Source organism: Felis catus, chromosome D2 (assembly GCF_018350175.1).
Source record: "Felis catus isolate Fca126 chromosome D2, F.catus_Fca126_mat1.0, whole genome shotgun sequence".
Lineage (NCBI taxonomy): Eukaryota > Metazoa > Chordata > Mammalia > Carnivora > Felidae > Felis > Felis catus.
The window spans coordinates 18884545-18911550 of record NC_058378.1 but is presented as its reverse complement, the minus strand read 5'-3'; the positions used below and the strand labels follow the sequence as shown (position 1 = coordinate 18911550).

General features: G+C 43.1%; 2 protein-coding genes across 7 annotated transcripts in view; both read right to left on the bottom strand.

Annotated features, from left to right (window-relative positions):
- NUP133 (nucleoporin 133) overlaps positions 1 to 7553 on the bottom strand; it is a 57088-nt gene extending 49535 nt beyond the window's left edge. For all 3 annotated transcript variants that reach the window (XM_003993934.6, XM_019813113.3, XM_019813112.3), the window contains exons 1-4: positions 7268 to 7553; positions 4616 to 4734; positions 2505 to 2608; positions 1069 to 1176 (exon numbers count right to left, since the gene is read on the bottom strand). In XM_003993934.6, coding sequence (XP_003993983.2) covers positions 1069 to 1176; positions 2505 to 2608; positions 4616 to 4734; positions 7268 to 7449 — 513 coding nt within the window. In that variant the 5' untranslated portion in view covers positions 7450 to 7553. The remainder of the gene's footprint in view (positions 1 to 1068; positions 1177 to 2504; positions 2609 to 4615; positions 4735 to 7267) is intronic.
- A 4526-nt stretch (positions 7554 to 12079) lies between these two features.
- The window catches only part of ABCB10 (ATP binding cassette subfamily B member 10), a 34385-nt gene continuing 19458 nt past the window's right edge, over positions 12080 to 27006 (bottom strand). For 3 of the 4 annotated variants that reach the window (XM_045039963.1, XM_003993943.5, XM_023240443.2), the window contains 7 exons: positions 22690 to 22785; positions 21102 to 21311; positions 18984 to 19063; positions 17333 to 17513; positions 15883 to 15926; positions 14402 to 14436; positions 12080 to 13952 (listed from right to left, as the gene is read on the bottom strand). In XM_045039963.1, coding sequence (XP_044895898.1) covers positions 13733 to 13952; positions 14402 to 14436; positions 15883 to 15926; positions 17333 to 17513; positions 18984 to 19063; positions 21102 to 21311; positions 22690 to 22785 — 866 coding nt within the window. In that variant the 3' untranslated portion in view covers positions 12080 to 13732. The remainder of the gene's footprint in view (positions 13953 to 14401; positions 14437 to 15882; positions 15927 to 17332; positions 17514 to 18983; positions 19064 to 21101; positions 21312 to 22689; positions 22786 to 27006) is intronic. The other variant, XM_045039964.1, reaches the window with a different exon arrangement.

The window sequence follows — 27006 nt, the reverse complement described above, 5'->3', positions numbered from 1 at the left end:
ATGAATACTGTAACACTCATGTACTGTTTTTTGTGGAAACGTAAGTTTTAATTTCTCTGAGGTAAACAGCCAAGAATGGAATTGTTGGGTCAAAACAGCAAGTGTATTTTAACTACTAGAAAGTGAAAGTCAAGTAGCTGTACCATTTTGCATTCCCACCAGCAACGTACAATTTCCAGTTGCTCTACATCCTTGTCAGCACTTGCCAGTTCAAGTACTTTGTATTTCAGCCACTGTAATAGGTAGTACTGTGATACCTCACTCTAGTTTTGATTTGCATTTCTCTAATGACTAATGATGTGAACATCTCTGTGACATCCTTACATCCTCTTTGATAAAGTGTCTGTTCAAGTCCTGTGCCCTGTTTTTAAACTGGGTTGTTTGTTTTATTAAGCTTTCAGAGTTTGTTTTACATTCTAGATATAAGTCCTCTGTTGGATATATAACTTGGAAAGATTCTCTCCCAGTCTGTAGCTTGTCTCTTCATTTTCTTGTCAGTGTCTCTGACACCAAGTTTCTAATTTTGATGAAGTCCGACTTATCTATTTTTTTCTTTTATGAATCATGCTTTCGGTGATTTCCCAAAACTCTTTGTCTAACGCCACGTCATGATGATTTTCTCCTGTTTTCTTCTAAACATTTTACATCTAGACCTATGATCCATTTTGAGTTAACCTTTGTATACGGTATGAGGTGTTTTTTTGTTTTGTTTTTTGCATAAGGATGCCCAATGGTCCCAGCACCATTTACTGCAAAGACTACCCTGACTTCACTGAATTGCTACTGCAGCTCTGTTAAAGACCAAAGGGGCACCTCTTTGTTGATCTGTATCTGCACTCCCTATTCTGTTCAGTTGCCCTTAGGTGTCTACCTCTTTGCCAATACTAGTATCTTGATTCCTGTAGCTTTACAGTTATGTCACTGAATCAACTTGGATAATGTTGATTGGATAATTCCTCCAATGTTACAACTTCCCTTAATTAAAAAAAAAAAAAAATACACACACACACACACACACACACACACACACACACGCACACACACACATCAAGCATTTAAGTCACCTACCTGAGTAGAATGTGCTTCACCTGAGGTAGCAGAATAAGAGAGAGCCACCAAGTCAGCACTCCAGTGGAAGTCACTTGGTGGCAGCTGAAGCTCTTTGCAAACAGATAACTAAAGAACAAACCCAAACAAAAAAAAATCTTTCACATCAAATCCGATTCTTTGCATTCACGATTTCCCTTCCCTGTACGTTTCAGAATCTGAGTCATTGCTGGAAATACCATTCTACAAACGTACTTTTTTCTCACATCCTTTTGATCAGGTTTTCATCAGGCCCTTCAGTCATTTTAAAGCAAACTATTTTAAGAGATACAGAATCAGAAAAACTTAAGAGCTAGACCAGACTCTGAACATCAACTAGCCCAGTATCTTTCTAGACTAAAAAAAGTCTGCAAGACTTAAGAGAAGTCATACTTCCCTTAAAGAAGTATGTAGGCTTCCTATGGAATTTTCCCAGTCTAGTCTTGATTTATTTGACATCTAAAATCAGCATGACTACAGAGCAATTAATTATACCAAGGTGTCTAGAAAATATTTCTTAGCCTCAGCCAAATTATCAGGCTCCTTCTGCTAACTCTTCATGGCCCCCAGAACTTTCCCTCACCTATGCTCTTAACTACAAATACTATCTTCTAGGCAAAAGTACAGAGGCCAGCAGACATGAAGAGTTTAAGTAAGCAAGAATCCCCAGGTCCAACAGAACAATGGCCCAGTAACAGTGACCAGTGAGTGGTGTAAGAGAGTATGCCTCATCTGGAACAGACAGGAAAATAGGTTGCTGAGGATAAGTTCCTAGAAACGCAAATGATAACCCCATGTGAGAAACTGACAACTGAAAGTTAAACTAGCAATTGCTAAAACTGGTATCATTTTTTTCCCATTAAACACCATTCAGTAGATTCAGTGAATCATAGTCCTATCTTAGAAATATATAACCTCAGGGGCGCCTGGAGGGCTCAGTCAGTTAGGCATCCAACTCTTGATATCAGCGCAGATCATGACACCAGGGTCATGGGATTGAGCCCAGCATCAGTCACGTGGGATTGAGCTCCGCACTCAGCATGGAGCCTGCTTAAGATTCTCCCTCACTCTCTCTCTCAAAAGAAAAAATTAAAAAAAGAAATAAGCTCAGTTCATTAGCTAATGTGGGCAGCATTTATTCTTAAAATTCATTAGGCAGACCGGTATGGCATTCATAACACTCACTAAAAATTTTAATAACATGGATCCTAATTTAGAATTATGAAAGGGGAGAAACTTTTTTTTCCCAACATAAAAATGTGAATGTACGCTCTGCAATTCATACCACTACGAAAATGCAAATCTAATGAGTAAATTCAGATTGTGTCCTCCAACAACTCTAAAAATTTAGAGTAAAAATTAAGAGCCAACTGGTAATCATTTCCTCTTCTCCTTCTAGCTCTCTCAAGAGCCATTACCTTAGTAATAGGTGACAGAGCAATCTTCCAAATAATGAGTTTCTCTTTGCAGACCAGACAAGCCCATCCACCTTCATCTATGTGAACAGTCAGCTGATCATCAACTAAAAAAAAAAAAGTACATAACTTACATATTTAACCTCAAAGAACGAGTAAGAAAAACTATAACAAAAAAAAAAAAGAAACAGAAAAGAAAAACTGTTAAAACTCCTTATACCAAGATCTTCTTTATGGATACATTCTTTATTAAAAAAAAAAAAAAGTAATTACCACAGATAAAAAAGATTCATTCATATCAAAAAAATGCCCTTGAGTAATTCAAGAGTTAGAGTTATTAATATCCAAAACAAGAGAGCCATTTAACTTTGATAACCACTTTAAGAAATGTATCTGAAGGCAAAGGTATATTTTGGCCTTAGGTTTACTATCTTTTAATATTGGCCATAAACAAGTATCTTGCTTTCTACAATATTTAGTAACATTCATAATTTTATTTTGATACAGAAATGCAAATAATAATCTCTCATTAAATATATAAAGAATTTCAAGAAAAAAATTATTCCTTCAAAAGAACATGACTTTCAAATACCTTCTTTAAAAGTTTGATAAGTCACTTCATTATACGCAGACATCAAGGGTTGCATTCCATAGTAAGTGACAAAACTAAATTAGTATATTGCTGTCATAAGCACTGGTGGTGGTAAACCTCAGTTAAGTGTGTTAGCCCTGGAAACTTAATTAATTTGAGCTCTGCTCTTTGCCTAAAGCAGGGTAGAAGGGCAAAATAAAAGGCATCAATAATCTACAAGCTAAAATACTAAATCATGCCTAGGCTAAGTGTGGGCTTTTGCTGAATTAGAGTATCTGTTCAATATTTTCATTTCCTGAAAGCAATACAGCAGCTCCAAATACTCTACTGGTAAACCTGTGAGGTCCCTGACTTAACACACAGCACTTGGTAGGTTTCCATATTCGGAAAAGTTCTTCAAGTTTACACACCCTTAAGTTTACACATCCTGATTTTGAGGGACTCTCTCCTCTGAGGCTGTGTACTATTTGTTATTAACAGTCTGGTGGCATGAACCAGGAGTATGTTAAAAGGTTTAAATACTATTTGAGCTGAAATTTTTAGAGGACTAAAGAAAAATATAATACATGTTATATATATAATTAAAACAAGAAAAGTACATGATGGAGGTTACAGTGGAAGTTTAGTTGTCTGAAAACCTCTGTACCTGGGTTCCCAAGGACTCACAGGCAAGATACATAGTTCAAGTTGATGAGAAATATTCCTTCTAGAATGGAGTACTTTAAACTTATTTGACCATCATTCACAATATGAGATATATTTTACATCATGATGCATTCACATGTAATTTAAGTAAAACACACAAAACTTATGTAACATTATGACATAAAATGCACTCTGATGTTTTGCTTTCAATTTTTTTAAGTGCTGGCCATGAACCACTAAACTGATTTCAGTCACTACCTACAGTTTCAAAAACACTGTTCCAAAAAAATCACAGAAATCTAGAATTGAATCATAAATAAAAATGACTTGGGCAGATCATGGAGGATGCTGTGAACTTTGTTCTGCCAGTCACCCAACCCCTTACCCTTACTGTTGCCTTTCTGACGCTTGCGTGACTGCATCTTCCAAACTCCCACTCTAATTCTCTGCCAACAGAATCTTCTGAAGGTACTTTACACTGATAACATAAATGTGTACATATAGCCTCTGGGATACTACAAAGGATCCAGAAATGGAGGTAAGACTTGATCTTATAATAACGTTATTATACCCATACTCATAACATGACGGAGTGGTCTTTTAAGCTAAGCTTCACACTCGCAATCAAATTTTGAAATTGGACTGAGTTTTGCCTATGCAGTGTTTACGACCATTGAAGAAGTAATCTGTGCTAAAAATGGACTCATTCTGCTTCTCAAATTTATTATATTTTGCAATTCATGGAAAACCAAATGTTACCTGTTTCTACCCCATTTAAGTGAAGGTATATACCAGAAAAAGCACAAATTTCAATCTCGGACCCAGGGACAGGCTTCATTTTGAATTGCTAATATAGGCAAATGGAAATGACACTCACCTTCAGCCAACGTTAGGGCTTCCATTACTTTAACAGGGAGAGAAGATCCAAATGTTTTCACATCATAGTTCATAGACTCAGTTACACAGTGGTGTGGCAGTACTCGTGTAGGTGTTCCTCTAAAGAAAAGAGACCATACAACTTGCATCATATTTAAAAGTTTCCGTTATGCTTACTTTTATGTACTATTTTCATATAAAGAAAAGATCTTTGATAAACAAGAAAAAAAATGAGCTGTAGCAGTAAAAGAACACTCTGGCTCATGTGTACTGTGTAAATATATTTTACATTAAAAAAAGACTGACAGGATATAGGAAAATTTGGCTTCTGACTCTTATGCTCTAGTAATCAGATGGGTGCTCCGTTCACTTAAACTCTATATAACTGTATCCTTCGTTATGTAATACAAAGGTTGGACTAGATCACCATTTTCCAAATTGTGGGTCATTGTGAGGGTCTCAATTAACATTTCTGAAAAATAAAATAGAATATAAACTAGAATTTATCCTACACTGTGGCCAAAAAGTTTTACAAACATTGGATTAGATTATCTTTTAGCTCTCATCAGCTCTGGAATTTTTTTTTTTAATGTTTATTTATTTTTGAGAAAGAGAGAGAGAGAGAGACAGAGCACAAGTGGGGGAGAGCGGAGAGAGAGGGAGACACAGAATCCAAAGCAGGCTCCAAGCTCCGAGCTGTCAGCACAGAGCCTGACGCAGGGCTTGAACTCACAGACCATGAGATTGTGACCTGAGCCGAAGTCAGATGCTTAACCACCTAAGCCACCCAGGTGCCCCTAGAATTTTTTTTAATTGAAGTATAACTGACACACAACGTTACTTTAGTTTCAGATGTACAACATGGTGATTCGAAACTCTATGCTATGCTCACAAGGACAGTTACCATCTGTCACCACGCAACCCTATTACAGTACTGTTGACTATATTCCCTAGGCTGTACTTTTCATCACCATTATTTACCCATTTCCTAACTGGAAGCCTGTACCTCTCGCTCCCCTTCACCCATTTGGCCCTCATCAGCTCTAGGATTACATGAAATCTACCAGATTTCTATAACTATAAATTAAATAGGGTCATGAGTATCTGCTGTTACCTGTTAAGAGCAGATACAGTGTAGAAATTAGATCTTTTCACCTTGTCAACATTCAAAAAATAATGTAAAGTTACCAGTATAAAATTTATTCCATCTCTTATCATGAGGATTAAGTGAGCTTTGTTTCTTGAGAGTATTACAACAAAGATTTTTCTTTAAATGATCACTGGAAAGTAAAAAGAGATTTGAAACAAAACGCATTATATAAAGTACAGCTTTACTTTTCTCAAAGGTAGTAAAAAAAACACTGACAAGATCACCACTTTGAAGAGCACTTTCGAGATGTAAAAGTCCAAGATGCAGTGAATTCTTTAAAAATCATGTCTCCGGGCGCCTGGGTGGCTCAGTCGGTTAAGCGTCCGATTTCGGCTTGGCTCAGGTCATGATCTCGCGGTCTGTGAGTTCAAGCCCAGCATCCGGCTCTGTGCTGACCGCTCAGAGCCTGGAACCTGTTTCAGATTCTGTGTCTCCCTCTGTCTCTCTCTGACCCTCCCCCGTTCATGTTCTGTCTCTCTCTGTCTCAAAAATGAATAAACGTTAAAAAAAAAAAAAAATCATGTCTCCTTGGAGCACCCGGGTGGCTCAGTGGGTTAAACAACCTAATCCTCTTTTCTTCTCAGGTCATGATCTCATGGTGGGTGAGTCTGAGCCCCACATCGGGCTCCGAGATGACAGTGTGGAGCCTTGGGATTCTCTCTCTCTCTGTCCCTCCTGTGCACACTCTCTCTCAAAGTAAGTAAAATAAACTTAAAAAAATTAAAAACCATTTCTCCTTTAAAGTATTGCAAGCATCTATAGATAAATTTTAACTATAAGCTCAAGACCCAATATTACACTTTTCTTGCAAGGGAAAATTCTTTTTTCGTAGATGAATTCGGAGGAAACTACTCAGAAACATGTTACCTTCTAAAGTTTTAGATTAATTATGAAAGGGGGATGCAGAGTATGGTTTAAGGAATGATGTGGACTGATGTGCCACACTTTTATTTGGGAGCAAAACTACTATTCTTATCTCACTGCTAGGAAAGACTTTCCCCTATTAATTTAGCTGCAAAGATAACTTCTCTTGCTAAAAGTCATGTAATTATCAGTCAGCAGATATTAATAGCAGTAACTATGTTAGGCATAACATGACTTTCCAGAATTGGAGATCCTCATTCCCACCGTCGTCGAGGGTTTTCGTATTGATTCATTTGGCCTTAAGCAGGCTCAGGTCGCCTATTATTGCCATTTCAACGGACTTACAATGGAAGACGGGGGTAGTAAGGAGGCAGGTAACCACTGACTGAAATCCAATTTGTTCACTTCTACACAGAGGTAATTCCATGAAAAGTGCAAAGTGAAGGCTTAAGAGATGAATTAAACTGAGGCTGAAGTAACTACTCGCAAAGATGGCGAAGGTCTAGTTCCCCCAGCCTTGGCATTACCTCCCCGCCCCCTCCTCCGCGTTCCGAAGGCGTCTGGAGACACTACCCCATCAGACCCACTGAAGCCCGTAAGCCTATTGTTCGCCAGACCCAACCGGGGACGATCACCTACCGCGAGCTCAGCGAGCTACGCCGGCCGACCGGCGAAAAGAGCGCCGGGGAGCTGACTGCAGACCCCAGGGATAGACCTTTCCTGCTTGTCGCCCGGGGCGTGGAGCCCGGCCCGACTCCGGCCAGCGGGCCCCTTCGAGTCCCGGGCCCCGGTGTCCGCGGAGAGGAGACGGCCGGGAACATGACGGAAAGGAGAGGCGACAGACACTCCGCCTGTGGGGCTGAAACTCCGCTCGCGCGCCGAGCTTGAACACCCGGGAGCGGGAGGGCGCGCGCTGATGACGTAAAAGCACGGCGCCGAGCCGCGGGGCGTGGTCGAGGTGGCGGGGGAAAGCGCGCGGTCAGACGTCAAAGGGCCGCGCCGAGGCGCGGGGCGTGGTGGGGGCGGTTTGGAAGGGGGCGCGCCGTAATGACGTCAGAGGGTAGTGTCCCGCCGCGAGGCGTGATCACAGCGGTGACTAGTGTGGAGGATGACTAGTGTGGAGGCAGCTGGCGGGTGTCTCTAGCCTCGGGAGAAGTGAAGCTGGAAAGCCAGGTGCCCTTCTCGACTCCGGTGGGTGGGGCTGGCCCGCTAGCAGCCTGAAGGCAAAGCCTCTCTGCACGCTGGTCTTTTCTGAGCCTCTTGGGGAACTGGAAAGTGTCTGTCGCTGAGAAGGGAGAAAAACCGAAAAGCTGTCACTGGTTTCACTCTTAGCGTTGTATTTGTTGGTCTCTAGGTTTGTCATTCCCCATTCAGCCCCGCACTGTCTCATCCACGCTAGTAACACCCCAAGTCCACCTCTATCCCGGATCTTGGTCAAAAACTGCGGGCTCCTAACACTTTGCCCTGCATGTCCTGCAGACTCCTCACAATACACCTGCTAAATTCTTGTTTTCCTTTTGGACCCCTCTCCTACCACCTCTGCCCTACTTGGTAAAATTGGCCGATCACCCAAGTCAAAAATAAGAGCGCTACCCTAGAGTCATTCTTCACACTTCCCGCCACTGCAACAGGCTGGTACACTGTGGCTCCTGAATACAGTCCATGGATGTCAGCCTCCCGCAGTGTATGGTGGGGACCGCGAGTGAAACAGTAGATACTCAGGACTATGCCTTGGGGCAGCGGAGTGCTTCTTTATCACTACCGAGGATGCGACATTTTCCTAGTGGCTGCCATTTCCTAATTTAAAAAAAATTCATTTCCTTACTTTGGGCCTCATTTTAAATAGTATAGTCTCTCATACGGGGAAATCAAGAAGGGCATAGCGTAGTGCGGTGGCTCTCACACTCAAGGGTGCTTCATCTCCTGGAGGGCTTGTTAAGCCGCATTGCTGCCCACCCACAGCGTCTGAGTCCTAGGTCTGGGCTAAGGGTTGCGTGTTTACATTTCTAACACGTTTCCAGGTGTTGGTGATGCTGCTGTCTGGGGACATTTTGATAACGACTGGTGTAGTAATTGAGTGCATAGACTCGAATCCAATGGGACTTGCTTCAAATCTCACCTCTGCTATTTGCTATCTGTGTCACCTTTTTGAGACTTTATTAGATTACGAATAGTACTCACTTGTGAGAATTAGATAATATAGATATGACTATATTTGTGGATGTCAAAAACCACAAACATAGTGAGGGCAAACAAGCTGAAAACCAGCATTTCCAATAAATAATACTCCTTAAGAAAATCAGTAAGAGAAAGCAAGCTACCCCAATAGGAAAAGATGGAAATGTACGAAGGGCATGAGCTAGCATTAAGTCAAAGACTACAAATGACCAAAAACAATGAAAAGGTCTTCAACTTCACTAGTAATTATTAAGAAATGTAAATCAAACCACCCATCAGTATTATTTGTCAGTTGAATTAGCTGGAAGGTTTTAAAAAATGAAAAGAGCTCATGTTGAAAGGCTGCGGGGGGAAGAGGCGCTGATGTATACACTTCTGGTGAGATTTTTATAAGTTAGTACAGTCTTTTAAGCAGACAATCTATCAAAAAGCCTTATAACTTGTATGTGCTCCTTAAGTTTGGCAATTAGAAATTTATCTGAAGTTTTAGAAGTTTATCTGAACAAATCACATCATAACAAAGATAGTATTGTTTATAATAGCAAGGAATATAGAAGGATACCCAATGATAGATTTATAGTATATTTGCATTATAGAATTCTATATGGTTAAAAAGACTACATGTAGATATGTGTAATGAATACTTAAAGGATATAGGAAAGTATCAAATTTAAATTTTTTTTTAACGTTTATTTATTTTTGAGACAGAGATTCACAGAGCATGAACGGGGGAGGGGCAGAGAGAGAGGGAGACACAGAATTGGAAGCAGGCTCCAGGCTCTGAGCCATCAGCCCAGAGCCCGATGCGGGGCTCGAACCCACGGACCGCGAGATCGTGACCTGAGCTGAAGTCGGACGCCCAACCAACTGAGCCACCCAGGCGCCCCGGAAAGTATCAAATTTTAAAAAGCAGATTGGTCAAAAAATAGTATGTCCAATACGAGCCCATTTTTTTTTAACTGAAATAAAGTACCTCCTAAGTATAGACATGTAAGTACAAGTGTGAGATGCTCAACCTCAACACGTGCCTCCCTTCTGTACACCCTTCCTAAAGTACTGCCCTTTCAGTTAAGACCAAACTTTGATTTATGTGGTAGTAATCACTGCAATGAACAAGAGGATAGTAGCCAGAACTACATCCCGTGACTGTGGCGGAATTGTTAGACTTCCATTATCACCAACATAATGGTGACAATATTAAAATGGAAAGGCAGGGAAACAATGGAGAACTCATCATGGAAATCATCCATGCCCCAGCCAGTGTCCAAGGTATTCATTTAATTGCCCTCTAATGCCAGTGGAACTTTTTTGAGATAATGCTAAATTTCATTGCAGCTTTCCAAGTCCTTCGAGCGGGGAAGCACGCATATTGTTTCCATTAGTTCTGCAGTCAGCAAACTGTCAAGGGGCCAGAGAGCACCTGCTTGCAGGCCGTACGGTCTGTTGCAACTGCTCACAAGTTGGCTGTGGTCCAATAAAGCTCTTTACGGACACTGAAGTTTGAACTTCAGAGAACTTTGATGTGTTATGAGATCTTTTTCTTTTGATTTTTAAAAAACCATTTAAAACTGTAAAAACCATCCTTAGCTTGCAGGCCGTACAAATCAGGCAGCAGGCTGCACTTTGGTGACCCACAGGTTAGTTTCAGGAGGGAGGCACTGGTCCTTTATTAGCACAGGACCTAACAAAATAGAGGATGATCAATGTTTCTCGAATGAGTTGAATGAATAGATTACCATGATGCCTCAGATGTATAAATCACGGAGAACACCCCCAAAGGAACATTTACAAGGTAGTTGTCCTGTACTCCTTTCATTAATATACTTAATGTTTTACAACATTTACATTTGTTTTATTTTCTAGCCACTTTGGCATTTTTATGGAATAAAATGGATTTCCCAAAATAGAGCCCTAATTTATAAAACTGTATTTGCAAGGGTTTAGCCTATAATGGTTTATTTAGCTTGTGATTATTCCCTGAGAAGCAGTCAGGTCCGCGGTCAGAGAAGGCCTTGCACATAGAGATGAGCCTGGGAGGGCGGACAAGAAAACGTTAAGCTCATTAACGTGAAATTTTATCTTCACGTGTAAAATTTCAGGTGATTAAAATGTCCTTTTTTGCTTATTTTCTAAATTGCCCCTATGAATATATACATCCTTCAATGGCTCTCCATACATGTAGGATGAAAACTAAGATTTTCAGCATGATATTGAAGGTTCCCCCCCCCCCCACCATGATCTGGCTATTTCTCTAATTTTTTCTTGTATACGGCATCAACGCTGAATGAATTACAACTTGCCTAGTCTTATTTCCTCTTCTGTGAAAAGGGGATGATAGGTATTTATTTAAATTATAGGACCGTCAAAGTATCAAACGTGGTAACTCGTGCAAACACTCAGGAAACAAAGTGGTAGGAACCACGGTAAGGGTGACACCTCTGTGATATTTAGCTATCTTCTTGTAATTAATTTTTATCTGCCTCATCCCTCCTTCTGAACAGAAGCCCCTTGAGGGCAGGTGCTAATCTGTCCACTCCATAGCACAGTTCTTCGTCCGTGGTAGGAGCAGGGGATACTTATTTCTTGCACGGAAGCAACTAATTACAATGTTTCTGTGGGACTACGGACAATACTGATTCCACCTTTAGCCCTCCATCTTGTCCATGTTTGCTCCATGACCTCCCTTGTGTTCCGGGCCCCTTGAAGATTAACATACATACCTTAGAAATGACCGCCAAGGCTGGGAGGGACGGAGGCTTGCTTTGGCCTCCCATAAATCTTGTAGAGATAACATAGTCTTTCCCCTGCGCGATGCCTGGATGGTGCCACGAGATCTAATTACAGGTTCACTGTCAGGTGCATGCAAGCCCTTTGATCTCCCTATAGTGCCCTATAAAATCTCTAGACTAAGGTCTCAACTTTGCGGAGAATATTTGTGCAGCTGCCTGGATGGTCGTCCACCCGAACTCCCATCAGTAAGTTACCTTGAATAAAACTGTGTGTAGACTGAATGGAGTCACCTGCTTCGTTTTCCAGTCTTTCAATGCTGTCTCAGTTTGGGGGATACTTTACTATCCCTCCCTCACCTTCTAACAGTTTATAAATAGAAAATAAAAAAGACAGTAACAATCTTAGGTAAGGAGGAAATGAAGGGAACTTGTAATTACTACTTTATTTGTAATGTCAGTTTTTTCCTTATTTCTGAATCTCCATAGCCAAATTCTAGTGAGAAACTGAATGTAATAAAGTTCTATAAGAAGTGACAGACACAGATAAAGTTCACTATAAATTTTAATCCAGGATATAAAATGTTCCCTAAAGACACAATTGAACATTTTTGTATTAGAGAATAAAATGTAATGATCAAATTCAATGTTGTCAATACTTCTATGGCACAAAGAGATCCACCCTTGTCGTCGTGTTTTGTCTGCTTTCTGAGAACCACACCATAACAGCAAATCGTATAAAGAATGCAAGTAAAGGTTGTGAAAATGATTGTCACAGATGTACTGCTTCCTAATTCAAAGAACATGGAGTTCGTTCATTCACTGAGTTCACTTTATTCAATAATAAACTCCTTTATGTAGAATGAAATCTAATACTCTGTGCTTATCATGAAATAGTGATCTCTCCTTCCAGTATAATCAGTGAACTAATAAATATGTAGAACAAGGGAAAACCTCTATTTTCATTACATCGACATAGTTATTTCTTAGATTCTGGCATCGTCAATGTAAAAAAAAAAAAAAACCACTTTTTCTTGAGGCAACAGCAAATTAACAGCACTGGTTTGAAATATGGCAAATCTAACGGCTCTCAGCATTGCTTTATGAGTTCCGAGGCATTTGGGTGCATAAAACCATAACCATAAATAAAAATGACTATTGTCCTCTTTTTAGAAGAGTGACAAGTTCTTAACGTTTCATGACGTTGTACAGAATAGAAAGAACTAAGCTTTCTTCAAATGTTTTAAGGTTGAAAATTATTTAGGTTTTTGCCTCACTGAGTGAAATTTCAAATGTATTTAACTGATGAAAAGTAACATTTGGTGAGGAATTATACATTTTTTAAAGATAATTGTCAAAATACATGCCTTTGGGTGACTTCAATGTAGAATTCATTTTTACCTCTTAATGATACCTGGCAGTTCATGCCTCACTTCCCACAGTAACAAATGCGTGAATAATGAAAATAGAAGTTTTCTTATTCAAAGGATGGGCTTCTTAACCCTTTTTAAAACTCGTCAGGCTTTCGCGTGCTAAGGATTTTGAAAGCCACACACATTCAAACAGTCTCATCCCAGAGGAACGCATACTCCTAAACTCTCATACCTCTGAAAATACAGGAAGTATGGAATGTAAACGTTCCCATCTTGTCATGTGATGTTTACGATTTCTGTAGGTCTGTATGTGAGGTTCACTTCATGAGATTACCAGAATTAAAAAAAGGGAAGATTTTCATCTCCTAGTAAAATTAGACACAAAGGAGGTAGAATACTACCGAGAGGATTACACAGTGATTGGAAAACTCACCTAAAATAATTAAGCCTTTTATTTAAAATCCCCTTTTAAAAATTGTCATGTGACAATAGTTTCAATCTGTAATGGCAGGTAAGAAAACACAAATGAGGTGCCACGTTATAGTAACTAAAGTATTCCAAGATAAAAGAAAGTAAAACACCTGAAAATAATCTCAGTGCTAGAGACATTTAGAAAGTTACCGTGATTAAAACTGAATAAAAAGGTCTTGAGAACAGGTGCATCTCAAAACAATATTTTACCCACCCTGGGAAAAAACAGGCATACTTAAGATAACTTGCAGTGTGACGCCCAGATTTCACATCCTAAATTCGTTTATTCCCGTGACCATGTTTCGCTCTAAAGTCTCTCGCGTTCACTTCATCGGTAACTACTTCTTTATGCGGACTCAACTTTGCTTGTTCATTAATCTTCTGTATATCCCGTTGGGTTTTGAAAGAAGTTCTTCGTGCCTCCCACGTTCTGTGATCTTTCCTTGGTCAAGAACAGCCACCGTATTAGCGTTCTTAATGGTGGACAGACGGTGGGCAATAATCAACACCGTCCTACCTTCCATGAGTCGGTCTAGAGCTTCTTGCACAAGGTACTCATTTTCAGCATCCAGGGCACTTAAACAGGAAACCCACATGAGAAAGCAAAGCTGTCAGTGCCACCCATACTGCGTATTTACGTGCTTCCTGTTGCACACACAGCTGTCCTGAACCGGCAGTGAATTTTCACTGCGATCAAAATGACAACCTCTTGGGTTTACTATCTACCTCTTATAGCGTAAAGATACTACAAAGGAAGCTCGGAACCCTTGATTTCCACACAACTTGCGGGACCGCTGCTGAGTAGAGTGACTCGGGGCTCATCACAAACGCGTCTAGGTTGAGACTAGAACACTCAACTTACGACTCAGCCTGTCCACTGGTCTCGTTAAGTCACACTCGGGCACTTTAAAGTGGAAGGGGGGAAAACGGCATTTTTCAGCTGTATCACTTTGAGGTAAGGAGTCATATTTGGTAAAGGAAGGATGTGGCTTATACAATCATACATACGATTAAGATATCCTCACCTGGTTGCTTCGTCTAGGAGAAGGATTTTGGGATTCTGAAGAAAGAAAAACGTTGAAAAGAAAAGGAACACAATTTTATTAGGAAAACACAAACTCTCAGGAATAAAAAAAAAAAAAAAAGTATTGATACGTGACACAACGGGGATGAACCTTGAAAACATTCTGCCAAGTGAAAGAAGCCAAACCCAAAATTCTACAAACTGTAGGACTCCATTGATCTCAAATGTCCAGAAAGGCAAATCCAGACAGATAGAAATTACAGTGGTGATGGCCTGGGACTAGAAGTGGGGAGAAGAAAAGCTACAAGTGTGTATAAGGAAATCTGGGGTGATAGAAATGTTCTAAAATTGGACCATGTGACAGTTGAACAATTGTAAATTTCCTAAAGGTCGCTGAAAAGTACATTTAAAACTGGTGAATTTTATGGTATGCTTCAATATAGCTGTTTTTTTAAAACCTTACCTAAGAGGGCGCCGGGGTGGCTCAGTCGGTTAAGTGTCTGACTCGATTTTGGCTCAGGTCATGACCTCACGACTCGTGGGATCGAGCCCCACATCAGGTTCTGAGCTCACAGCTGGAGCCCGCTTGTGATTCTCTCTCTCTGCCCCTCCCTCACTCTCTCTCTCTCTGTCTCCACCCCTCCCTCACTCACACACACACTCTCTCTCTCTCTCTCTCAAAATAAGTAACCATTTAAAAAAAAAGTTTTAGGGGCACCTGGGTGGCTCAGTTGGTTAGATGTCGGACTCTCGATTTTGGCTCAGGTCATCTCATGGTTTGTGAGTTCAAGCCCTGCATCGAGCTCACTGCTGTCAGCACAGAGCCCTCTTACAAATCTCTCTCTTTCCCTCAGTCTTTGCCCCCTCCCTCATTCATGCACTCTCACTCTCTCTCAAAAAATAAATGATAAGTAAACTTAAACAAAATTTTTTTTCATAAAAAAAGTTTTAAAGTAAAACCTCACCTATGACCCTGAGGAGAACAGTTATACAACAAAGGGGAAGGCTATCATTTGCTAAGAAATACAATGTCTGGGGCCTTAAGCTAAAATGGCTTTCCCTCTCTTCTTAGGAGTCCTGTATAAGTATTTCCAGTCTGTACTACTATTAAGTTGAGCAGGTGACTATAGACGATACAAGGAATCATACTTGTATTGTTTGATATTTTGAATTAATCACTGTTTCACTCATTAGACTGTATACTTCAGGACGGAAGGTTCATGTGCCAAACTTCTCTCCCTCCAACAACTCTAGCATAGTCCTGGGCTCCTCATACCCAAGAAATACTTGTTAAATTGGGACGAGACGTACCGGGTGGAACACTCCCCACCCATCTTTCACCAGAACTCTCAACCACGTACCTCGCCTCCCCCTCCAAAAAAACAAAAGGAAGAAGAGTAGTAAATTACAAATGATAAACTCCCTAATTAAAAATGATAACAAGAACAACAAAAAATCCCGGCCAAGTGGCTTGAAGCTTACCTTAAGCAGAGCACGAGCAATTGCAATCCGCTGTTTCTGTCCACCTGACAATGACAATGTTTTTTTTTTTAAAAACTTGAAAGCCTTAACAAAAATTCTTGGTAATAGGATTTTCTGATCAGCTACGCGGCAGTTTGAAGACAGCTTCTTCCAGTTAGTCACAGCTGAGGTGGGTCGGGGGACAGAGACCTCTGTTTAAAATATACTGTCGCCTCACCAACCTCAAAATTAGTAACAAACATTATTATCGTAGCTAACATTTACTGAGGAGTTCTGATGTGCCGGGCAATGTCTGAATGTGTTACGATGTTATCTCATTCAATCTTGAAAAAACCCTATGAAGTAGATTCTGTAATCATTCCCTTTTCACGGATGAAAAACCAAGGCAGAAAATAATCAGTCTGAGGTCTATAGTTGGTAGGTGGCAGAGCAGAGGTCTGAACCAACAGCGAAGGCCGATGCTCTTAACCGCTACATGTACCGCTTCCCTTGCAGAACATCCCATGTGGCAAGGAAACCAGAAACTTAAGACATCAAGGGGTCTCTGAACAGTATGTGAAGGGGATGGGAGCCGATACGGGAGCCGAGGGCATCCGTGGTGCTGGGGCCTGTCATTCTGCTGCTCTACCTCAGGGCGCTACTCCCGACACCTTCCGTCCTCATGCTGTCCTCTTGTCTTTCCTTTCCTGGGGGACAACAGGCACAGGGAGCAGTCTGTGTGCGTGCACAGAACAGGAGAAAACCAAGAGAATAAACCACCGGGGCGCCTGGGTGGCTCAGTCGGTTAAGTGTACGACTTCAGCTCAGGTCATGATTTCACAGTTTGTGAGTTCGAGCCCCGCATCAGGCTCTGTGCTGATGGCTCAGAGCCTGGAGCCTGTTTCGGATTCTGTGTCTCCCTCTCTCTCTCTCTGCTCCTCCCCCACTTGCACTTTGTCTGTCTCTCTCTCTCTCTCTCTCTGTCTCTCTCTCTCTCCCCATCCAAATTAAATAAACATTAAAAAATCTTTTTTAAAAATATTTACTCTCTGGCCCTTTAATGAAACTCTTGGTCTAACGGGCAAAGTACAGAGTGGGGAATAAAGAATTCTTCAATTTCAGTTCTGTTCCTGATTCACAGCCTCTGCCTCCCTGGACAGGTCATCTTGCTACCCTGTGTTTGTCTTCTTTTCTGCAAAATTCAAGGATTTCAAGTTGCAAAACACATTTTTTCTCAGGTGAGAAAAAAGCTCAGTGGGACACTGCGTGGGAATCTGGGAACACCTTTGGGGTAGAAAGTGAAGGACACTGGGGAGCAGTCCACATACAGAAGAAATTTTAGAAAATGGAAAGGCAAATTGCATAAACTCTAAGGACAAGAGCCTAATTAGAAATTAATACTGCCATACGAAATGCTGGAGAGTTCTCTGGAACAGCAAGTTTTCGCTACAAAGCAGTAACAAAAAGGTACCTGAGAGGAGAACGCCCTTTTCTCCGACCACAGTGTTGAATCCTTGGGGGAAATTCCGGATGAAAGCACCTGCATTGGCTACATCAGCCACTTTTTCTATCTGCTCGGCAGTCACCGAGGAGGGGTCGTCCGCACCATAAGCAATGTTCTCAGCAATTGAGCAAGAAAACAAAACTGGTTCCTGCACATTGGAAATACAACATATTTATTGCAAATTTCAACACAGACTTCAAACATATCTAGTAAATATAGTGAAGCTTAATACAGTACTTATATCTAAGAAACTATTAAATTGCTCCCCGAGAACACACAGTCGGCTGCTGAGTAACATGAGGCTTAGACGGGTGCTGATCCCCGTGCAGTCAAAAATCTGAGTATAACTTTCGACTCCCCCAAAACTTAGCCACTAACAGTCTACTGCTGACTGGAAGCCTTACTGATAACATAAAGCAGGTGATTACTATGTATCTTGTATGTTCTATGTATTCCATACCGTATTCTTCCAATAAAGCAAGCTAAAGAAAATGTTATTAGGAAATCATAAGGAAAAGAAAGCACATTCACAGTACTGCACTATAAAAATCCACATACGAGTGGCCCCATGCAGTTCAAACCCATGTTGTTCAAGGGTTTTCTCAATTCTACTCCCTCATTCTCCATAAATTCGCCCAGCCGACTTCTAAAAAATTCATGTTGTTCCATGAACAGGATTGATTTCATCATTATACTGCAGGAAATGAGATTCCACAGCAGGTGCCTGGCACACGGTAGACACTTCATAAATGCAAGCTCCTCCCCTTAGGAATTGTCAGGTAAGGAAGATGCCGAGTCCACCTGAATTTTCCAGCTGTGGGCTTCCCACTGAGAATCAAGGGGGGAATCCATCTCTATTCATTACTTTTAGAAATATACACAAACCAGGGTGGGGACATGACATTTTCACAGAACCCTGTGGAACAGTCCTGAGAAGCAAATAAACCTCCAGCTTCTTTTCTTCATCCCTAAACAATATGCACTACTGGTATACTTATACAACCAAGCAACCCCCCGCCCCTGCTCCTCGCCTAGGGGAGTGGGGGCAGGGGTAAGGTCTGAGGGCAGGCTCAGATTTGTCTGCTGTGCACATAGCCTGGTAATAAAAATATAAACAACTGCGTCAAAAATTCCCTGCACCAAAGGGTCTCGTGAAAACAGCCCCATCAAAGCCGCCGTATTACACTAACATTTTGCCTCGAAATCCGTGACCTCTTTGCAAGGAGACACTGGCTCTCGCCCGAATCTTGGCTTGCTTACTATCCCTGAAGCCCATTGTGGAAAACCATAGACTGTGCTGGTGACTAAGATGGGAACTGTGGAGGAGTCAGTAAAACGTAGAAAAGTTCTATTGTTTTCTCCTCACCCTCTAGACTATCTGCTCTACAAAGTAACATGAGTCCCCAGCTTTTGATAAAAATCGGTTTCGATTGGATCAAGTGTTTAAGGTCTGCAGGATACAGCTCTGTTTCCAAATCTACAAAACCTGTGGGTGAGATCAGTTCGGTACATCTGGAAAACTTCCTTCTCTTTTGGGAGGGTCAGTCTAAGGCAAAAATAAATAATAAAAGCAAAGTGAAAGGACAAGTACAATAAAAATAGAAACCTCTCTTCCTACCTGACTCACTGTCCCAATCTTGGATCTCAGCCAGACTGGATTCAGCTGACGGATATCATGGCCATCGAGACTGATAGTTCCTTGTAGAGAGGAGAGGAAAGTCACGGAGTGTCATGCGGCCAATGACTCATGAAAACAGAGAAAGGATCTGGTGGAAAAATTCCACACTCGGTTCTTTCAAAGATTACAAGTACATTCAAAATCTCCAAACGGAATCTAAAATCAACATGTTTCATGGAACTTCCATGTCTCCCGTCTCCCTGCAGCGGGTAGCTGACCAGCCCGTCTCCTCGCTCATCCATGCAGCTCACTTTGCTGCAATGGCTTCCTTTCTGGAATGACTCAGGGCCCCGCAAGAAGATGCACCTGTGCGAAACTGACTCGGGAGAGAGTTACGTGGAAGGGGGCAAGCAGCGAGGTGTCCATTGGCTGTCACAGACGCTGGCGGTGGTGGCACAGCTCTGAAGCTGGCACCTGTGACAGTGGCTGCCTCATCCTGGAGCTTGTGGGCCACGTCAGCATCAGCAACCACCTCGAAGGCCTGGTTCTGCAGTGAAGTTACGAGACGTGTCCTAGGAGTTTAACCCCGCCAGTGATTTTTTTTTTTAGCTCTTTTATTCTTCCTTAAAATATCTCTTCCTGCATAAATGCAGTTGGAAGAGAATCATTATCCGCCACCGAGAATCTGATACCAGAGCAGAACATCTAAATAATCAGATGTAACCCTGCGACCCTCGCTAACAGAATTAATTCTACAACGCTCAGTAATGCTTGGTGATGACGATGATGGCGACTCAGAAATGCCATTCCTTCTCAGTGGTGTGGGAATCTACAAGCCAGCTGTAAACGTTCGCCAACTGGCAAACATCTGAGGTCTTTGGCTTAAAAAGTACAAGTGTATATATATTTATATATAGTCTACCCAAGGCGGGAATTTATGATAAGGCAGTTTATGATAAAGAAACCACAGGCTTAATATTCTGACTTGCTTTGCATTCACTTCACTAGGATTTTTCTCAATTCAGAATTTTATAGCAAGTAGCGTGAATCAAAACGGGGATTCCAGAGGCAAACAGTGGAGCTAACACCCATTTTAATGCAGTTGGCTATTCTGCGGGTCAGGATCCGCAAGTCAAATACTTAACTGGCACACAGCCAGCTCTCTCGTTGTTTTAACCAAAAAGCACAGCTACAAAAGCCACGAGACGTATTCCTTTTAAATTAATGATGTGGTTCTTTCCTAACAAGCAGCTGTTTTCTTGTTGAGAAACATCCTTGTTGTCTCAATCCAGAATGAAAGCCATACATAAGGACTATCTACTTCAGGCTCTGATATAAAGAAGGATATAGACTTTATAATTATGTGTGGTGATGGATGTTAACTAGACCTTCCATAAGATATACATACAGCAAATCAGGTTGTACACCCGGAACTGATATAATATTATATGTCAATTACATCGTAATTGACAAAGGACATAAGGAACTAAAATATCATGTTCTCTGCTCTAAAAGATGCTATGATCCAGTTAAAAACAAAATAAAAACGAGAGCGAGAAAAATCCATTAAAAGAATTCCTACTACCTCAAAATGACTTCAAGAAAGCAGTCACAAACTAGAAGTGAACCACGGACTGCCAAATCACCGGTCTGCACGCTGGCCACAGGGCAGTTCACGGGCGGATGCAGCCCGAAGGCTTCCAGAGAAGCTTTACAAGCTGAGCGGCTGGCACAGAGAGGCACTTACTCCGCGACTGCTGGGCAGTGATGCTCTGCCACACGTGGGGCACCTTCCCGTAGCTGCGGGGCAGCCCTGCCTGTCCTCTCCCAGGATGGGGGCGTCAGAAGGAGACACCAGCACGGGAGAGGAGGCAGAATTCAGGAAGTCGCTCGGGACTTGAAGAGGCCAGACAGGAACTCTACAAACTGCCTGACGGGGCTTCTGTGTACTCTTAAGAGGGACCCCTTTGTACAGGGGCTTCCTTTCCTCAGAACAAACCCTCTAGCATCCAGAAGTCTCACACTACAAGTCGTTGCATAATTTGGTCCTCTCCCAGAACACAGGGGTAGGGGGGCTCTGGAGAGGCCTCCCACCCTACCAGGCGATGACCCACTCACCAGAAATGGGGTCATACAACCTCAGCAGGAGGGACAGCACCGTTGATTTGCCAGAACCACTTGGGCCAACCAGCGCCGTGACCGACGCTGACGGGATACAAAGGCTGAAATCCTGGAATATAGGCACCTCCGGGCGAGTGGGGTAGGCGAAATGCACGTTCCGAAACTCCAGGGTGCCCTGGAAACTTTCCTGGTTTAAAACGACCCCTTCTGAAACAAGACAGAATACGAGTTACTTAACGCAAAGATCGAACGGACAGCGGAACTCCATTCTTCCACTCGTCTGACTCCAGGCGGTGCCGGGCCACGGCCACCACACTCCCCCGGACTGTGAGCCCTTCCCGGGCAAGCCAGGAAGAGGCCTCCCTCCGTCTAACGCTCACCCGGAGCCTGCTCTGCACGCACTCTGTGCGAGGCACGATACCTCTGCGTTCGTCTGAGCCTCATGGCCTTGATGGGCAGAGGTGACTGTCCCAGTTTCACTGACGGGACACGGAGTCTCAGAGACAACCGCCTGCCCAAGCCAACGGGCAGCAGAGCGACCGTCCACCCGTAGGGCAGTCTGGTTTCGGACCCGATTGCCTTCCCCCTCTGTGCCGCCACCTCGAGTTCCTCGGGTGCAGGGTTTATCTTCTCTTCTCTAAATGTCTTGAGGGAAGGACGACAGAGGGCTGAGCATTGTCCACCAGCCGCAGAGCCAGAGGGATCCAAGGGCTGCTCTGTCCTTGTATTCCTCACCCTGCCGATGACTCGGGAGAAGCCACTCCGTCTCCCTCAGCCGGGCTTACTTCCTCCAGCCTGTCACACTGGAGAATACTGGGGCTGAGCAGCAATCAGTGTCCTGGGAGTCAGCGAGTGACGGAGTGGCCACCGCTTCTAGGTCACGTACCTCCCCGGAGCGCTAGCTTCTAGGGAAGGAGTTGACGAGGGAGATGGCTCTAGCCAATTAACACCAGCATCCGCTAGCCCAGCCCCCTCCCCAAGCCAAGAAATTTGGAGGCTTTTAATGTGTGACCTGCCTTCCTTTCCCCCCGCCCCGCCCTCGCCCCAACACAAACGTCAAAAGCACTACAGAAGACAAATCTGGTGGACTGGCCAGGGCCCTTCCCATCTGTACCCCTGGGTGGTACTCGCTTCCTTCCTGCTGCTGGTGGTAACAGATCACCGGCAGGACTGACACACTGCATGGTCAGCCCCCACGCTTCCTTTGTCCTTCCCCTCCCACCACCTGCCCCTCTGATCACCCTTTCCGTAACGTGGCAAGGACAACACCCTTGTCATGCTCAGCCTTCACAGGTAGAGCTGGTCTAACTGTCCCAACCCACATTTTTTTTTTAAACTGTTTAGTTATTTATTTTGAGAGAGAGAAAGAGAGAGAGCGCCAGTGAGCAAGGGGGAAGCAGAGAACCCCAAGCAGGCTCTGAGCCGCCAGCACAGAGGGGAAGGGAGGGGGTTCAAACTCATGAACTGCGAGATCATGACCCGAGCTGAAATCAGAAGTTGGATGCTCAGCCAACTGAGCCACCCAGGCGCCCCCAAAGCAACATTTGTCTAATCCCAGCAAAGAACAAACCCGTGGGATACCCACCGTCAAAAGGCAGCTCAGGCTTTCTCTCGAGGAGCTCCCAAAGGCGTCCCCCGGCACCCAGCCCTTTCATCAGCTCCGAGTAGAAAGAGCTCAGCCCTAAGGACAAGAAGCAAACATACTTATCACCAATGCCAGGAAACAACCATCTGCTACAGCCCTCTGCAAACAGTAACGGTAACTTGCTTTTAATATAATAACATCTGTTCACTTTCAAACAGGATTTGAGGCAACTGCCTGGGAATCTGTACTCAAAATTCCCTCTGTCTCGTACCCTTGTTTGCCTTCAGCTTCTCCTCCTCCGATTTCACTGATTTCTAATACAGATTTCATGTTTGATTGGGAATTTACAAGTGCATATAGCCACAGTAATCAACCACTGAATTAAAATCACAACGTTACAGAGAAAAGCTACCTAGTGAAAAAACCGAGCAATACAAATAGAATATAATGCTTACTTAAAAGGAATATAAAACATCCCAATATTCGTTTTAAATTCATATCTGCAAAACCAAACCCCATTTCAAGCACTCGACAAATACAACTTTTACTAGGCTAAAAACTGAAAAGGAATTTAGAAATGTTAAATTTTCCAACAATCTCTTTTTAAAGTCACCTTTGTTTTTGTTTGTTTGTTTTAATGTTCATTTATTTTTGAGAGAGAGAGAGAGAGAGAGACAGAGCATGAATGGGGGAGGGTCAGAGAGAGAGGGAGACACAGAATCTGAAGCAGGCTCCAGGCTCTGAGCAGCCAGCACAGAGCCCGATGCGGGGCTCGAACTCACGGACCGTGAGATCATGACCTGAGCCAAGGTCGGACGCTTAACCGACTGAGCCACCCAAGCGCCCCACGTTTGTTTGTTTTTTAAATAAGCTCCCTACGCAGCGCGGAACCCAACACGGGGCCTGAACTCAGACCCCGAGATCAATTCCTGAGCTGAGATCAAGAACCGGACGCTTTACTGACTGAGACACCTAGGTACCCCGAAGTCACCTTTGAACTGTGAATGAATTAATGACTTAAAGCAAACAAACTCCAAGTACGCTAGGCCATGCCAACCGCAAGAACATACACTTGTAACATGTGGTAAGGATGCCACAAAAATGCAATTCAGCTATTCTTTCCAAGGTATTTTGGTGCATTTTTTGTGGAAGTCTGTGCAAGGTACAGTGGATTAAACTCTTCGTGTTGAATTAAAAGTGCACCGGGCAGAAATAGATCCAGATAAATATCGTCCACTGATATTTGACAAATGAGCAAAGGCAATTCAACAAAACTGTAAAACTCTTAGAAGTTAACATAGAACAAATCCTAGATGACTCTGGGCTTGGTGATGACTTTGTAGATACAACACCAAACCCATGATCCATGAAAGAAAGAACTGACAAATTAGACTTTATTAAAGTCAAAGACTTGTGCTCTCCAGAGAGAATGAGAAGACAAGCCACAGACTGGGAGAAAATATTTGTAAAAGACCCAGCTGACAAAGGTATCCACGATGTACAAAGAACTCTTCATACTCGACAGTAAGAAAACAACCCGATCAAAAAATGGGCAGAAGACCTGAACCCAAAGACCTCACTAAAGATCTACAGGTGACATCACATGTCATCGGGGAAATGCAAATAGAACGAGGTACTTCCGCACACCTAACGGAAGGATGAAAACCCAAGATTCTGACAACACCTAAAGCTGGTGAGGACGAAGAGCATTGGGAACTCTCATTCACTGCTGGTGGGAATGCAAGATAGCACAGCCACTTTGGAAGGCGGTTCCTTACACTGAACATACTCTTGCCTACGACCCAGCAATCTCACTCCTTTGGGTTTACCCAGAGAGGGGGAAAACTCGCGTCGGCACAAAAACCTGCCTGTGGATCTTTAGAGCATCTTTATTCATAATTGTCAAAACCTGGAAGCAATCGAGATGTCGTTCAGTATGTGGGTGGATAAAGAAACCGTGGTACGTCGGACGATGCAATATTAGTCCGTGCTAAAACCAAACGAGCGATCAAGTCCTGAAAGGACACAGAGGAACACTAAATGCCACCTATGAAATGAAAGATGCCTATCTGAACTAGATGACGCTCTGGAAGAGGTGAAAGTGTGGAGACAATAAAAAGATCAGTGGTCACCGGGGGTTAAGGGAAGGGAGGAATAGGCAGAGCACAGAGGACTTTTAGGGCGATGAAAGTATTCTGTATGATACTGTAATGATAGATGCATGTTCCAACCCATGGGATATACAACACCAGTGAACGTAATGTAAACGATGGACTTTGGACTTTGGGTGATAATCACCTGTCAGTGTTGCTTTGTCAATGATATCAAATGTGTCACTCTGGTGGGGGATGCTGATGGGGAGGCTGTGCTCGCATAGAGGCAGGGAACATGTGGGAACTCCCTATACTCTCTGCTTAATCTTGTGAACCTAAAATTCCTCTAACAAATTTTCTATTAATAAAAAAGAAAAAAAAAGAAAAAAGGAGGGAAGGAGTTGGAGGTAGTTCAACATAGTGAAAATAAAAACAAAGCAAAATGGCCCCAGATACACAACACGCGGTCCACCCATACAACGGAGTATTATTCAGCCGTGAAAAGGAAGGAAGGACCAAAGCACGCTACAATGTGAGGAAATTGTGAAAACATGCTGAGTGAAACAAGCCAAACATACAAGCCAATACAAACATATTGTGTGATTCCTTTTACGCGAACTCCAGTAAAGACGGGAAGACACAAAGCAAACTGTGGTTGCCAGGGGCTGGGGGAGGGAGGGATATGGAAACCGACTGCTTAACGAGTATGGGATTTTCTTTTTGGGCTGGGGGTGGGGGGGTGACGAAGATATTTCGGAACCAAGGGGAGGCGGTGGTTGCACAACACTGTGAATGTACAAAATACCACCAGACTGTAGACTTTAAAACGGTTCACGGTACGTTAGGTGAATTTCACCTCAATAGAAATAAATAAGAAACGAGATATTGGGGTTCGCTAGGTAGATGTAAGGGCATTCTCTGGCACAAAACGAACAAGCATGCTTTTCTTCAAACAGCCTTCTGATCCTCTCTCGAATATACGTAGAATTTGTTGTATTTGTTTTTCAGTATGCTATTCTAAGCAGAAAACATCTAAACTTTCTTTAACATTTAATTATTAAATACATTCTAATAAACAAAATAGGATTTCTTGCTTACAGATTCATCATGTGACTATTTTCAACAGTGAGCTTCACAAAAACCTTTAAAATCTGTTTCAGCTTCTTGAATCAAGTTCCTACAGCCTTAAGTACCTATCTAGGTGGTAAATGTGGGGACACCGTGTGGTCACAGATCCCCACCTATCCACCCGCACCTTTCCCCCCCCCCTCCAGCCCCACATGGCACGTATTGTACCAGGCAGTGACCAGAGTCATGGGACAGCCTGTGGTTCAGAAAGCAAAGTTACCCTCAAACCTCGAGCACAGACAGAGCCTCAGCAGCAGCTTCCGTAACTGGGGGAGGGAATTAACTCCCGGTCAGTCACCCGGTACACCGTGTTTCCCACCTACTCCTGTACAAGGCACAGCTGCGAACTTGTCAGGACAAAAAGGAAGGCAGTGAAGACCCCAAAACAGAGGTAGCTTCTGTCGGGTCAAGAATTTTGGAGAAAAGCAGGTGCGAGGAGCGGAGGGACTAGGAAAGATCAAAGCAGCTTGTAGCAGAAAACAGAAGATTGGGGGAGGCTGGGGAGGACAGGAGACTGCGGTCAAGCGTGGGATGTGAAAGAAAGGCCGCAGAGAGGGTAAGTGGTAGAAGGTAAATCCACTGTCGGGCAGGACAGAAGACTGAAGGAACACGACCACCCAGGTGTGAGACCCTGTGGTCCAGCAGGCTCATCCCAGGGGTGGAGAGGAGAGCAACCCCACCTCACTGGGTCCTCGAGAACTGACCCTCTCACTTCCCAAGTCACTTAGCACCCTGACCGGTCTGAATCAGGTTTTTCTTCCAGAGCAGCCCGCAGAACTAACATGCTCTTTTCAGGGATCTCTCAAAATCTCAGTCCAGAAAATATCCTCACTTGCCTGCCAACGTCTAAGGAAAAGCCTCTAGCTTTAACCCTGAAAAGAAAAGTCTTGGGTGGAGATGCCACGGTGGGATAGCAGAGTTCCGCTGGCCAGACCTCAAGCTATTTATCTAACCTTTCTATCTCAGTTTTCAGGGAAGGCGGAAAACAAAAGGCAGGAAATCATTTGTCCCCTGTTGGCTGGGCATGCAGGCGAGGTACAGGAAAGAAAACTTTCATAGACTTCACACAGCTCTGTCTCCAAGAACTTGCTTCCCT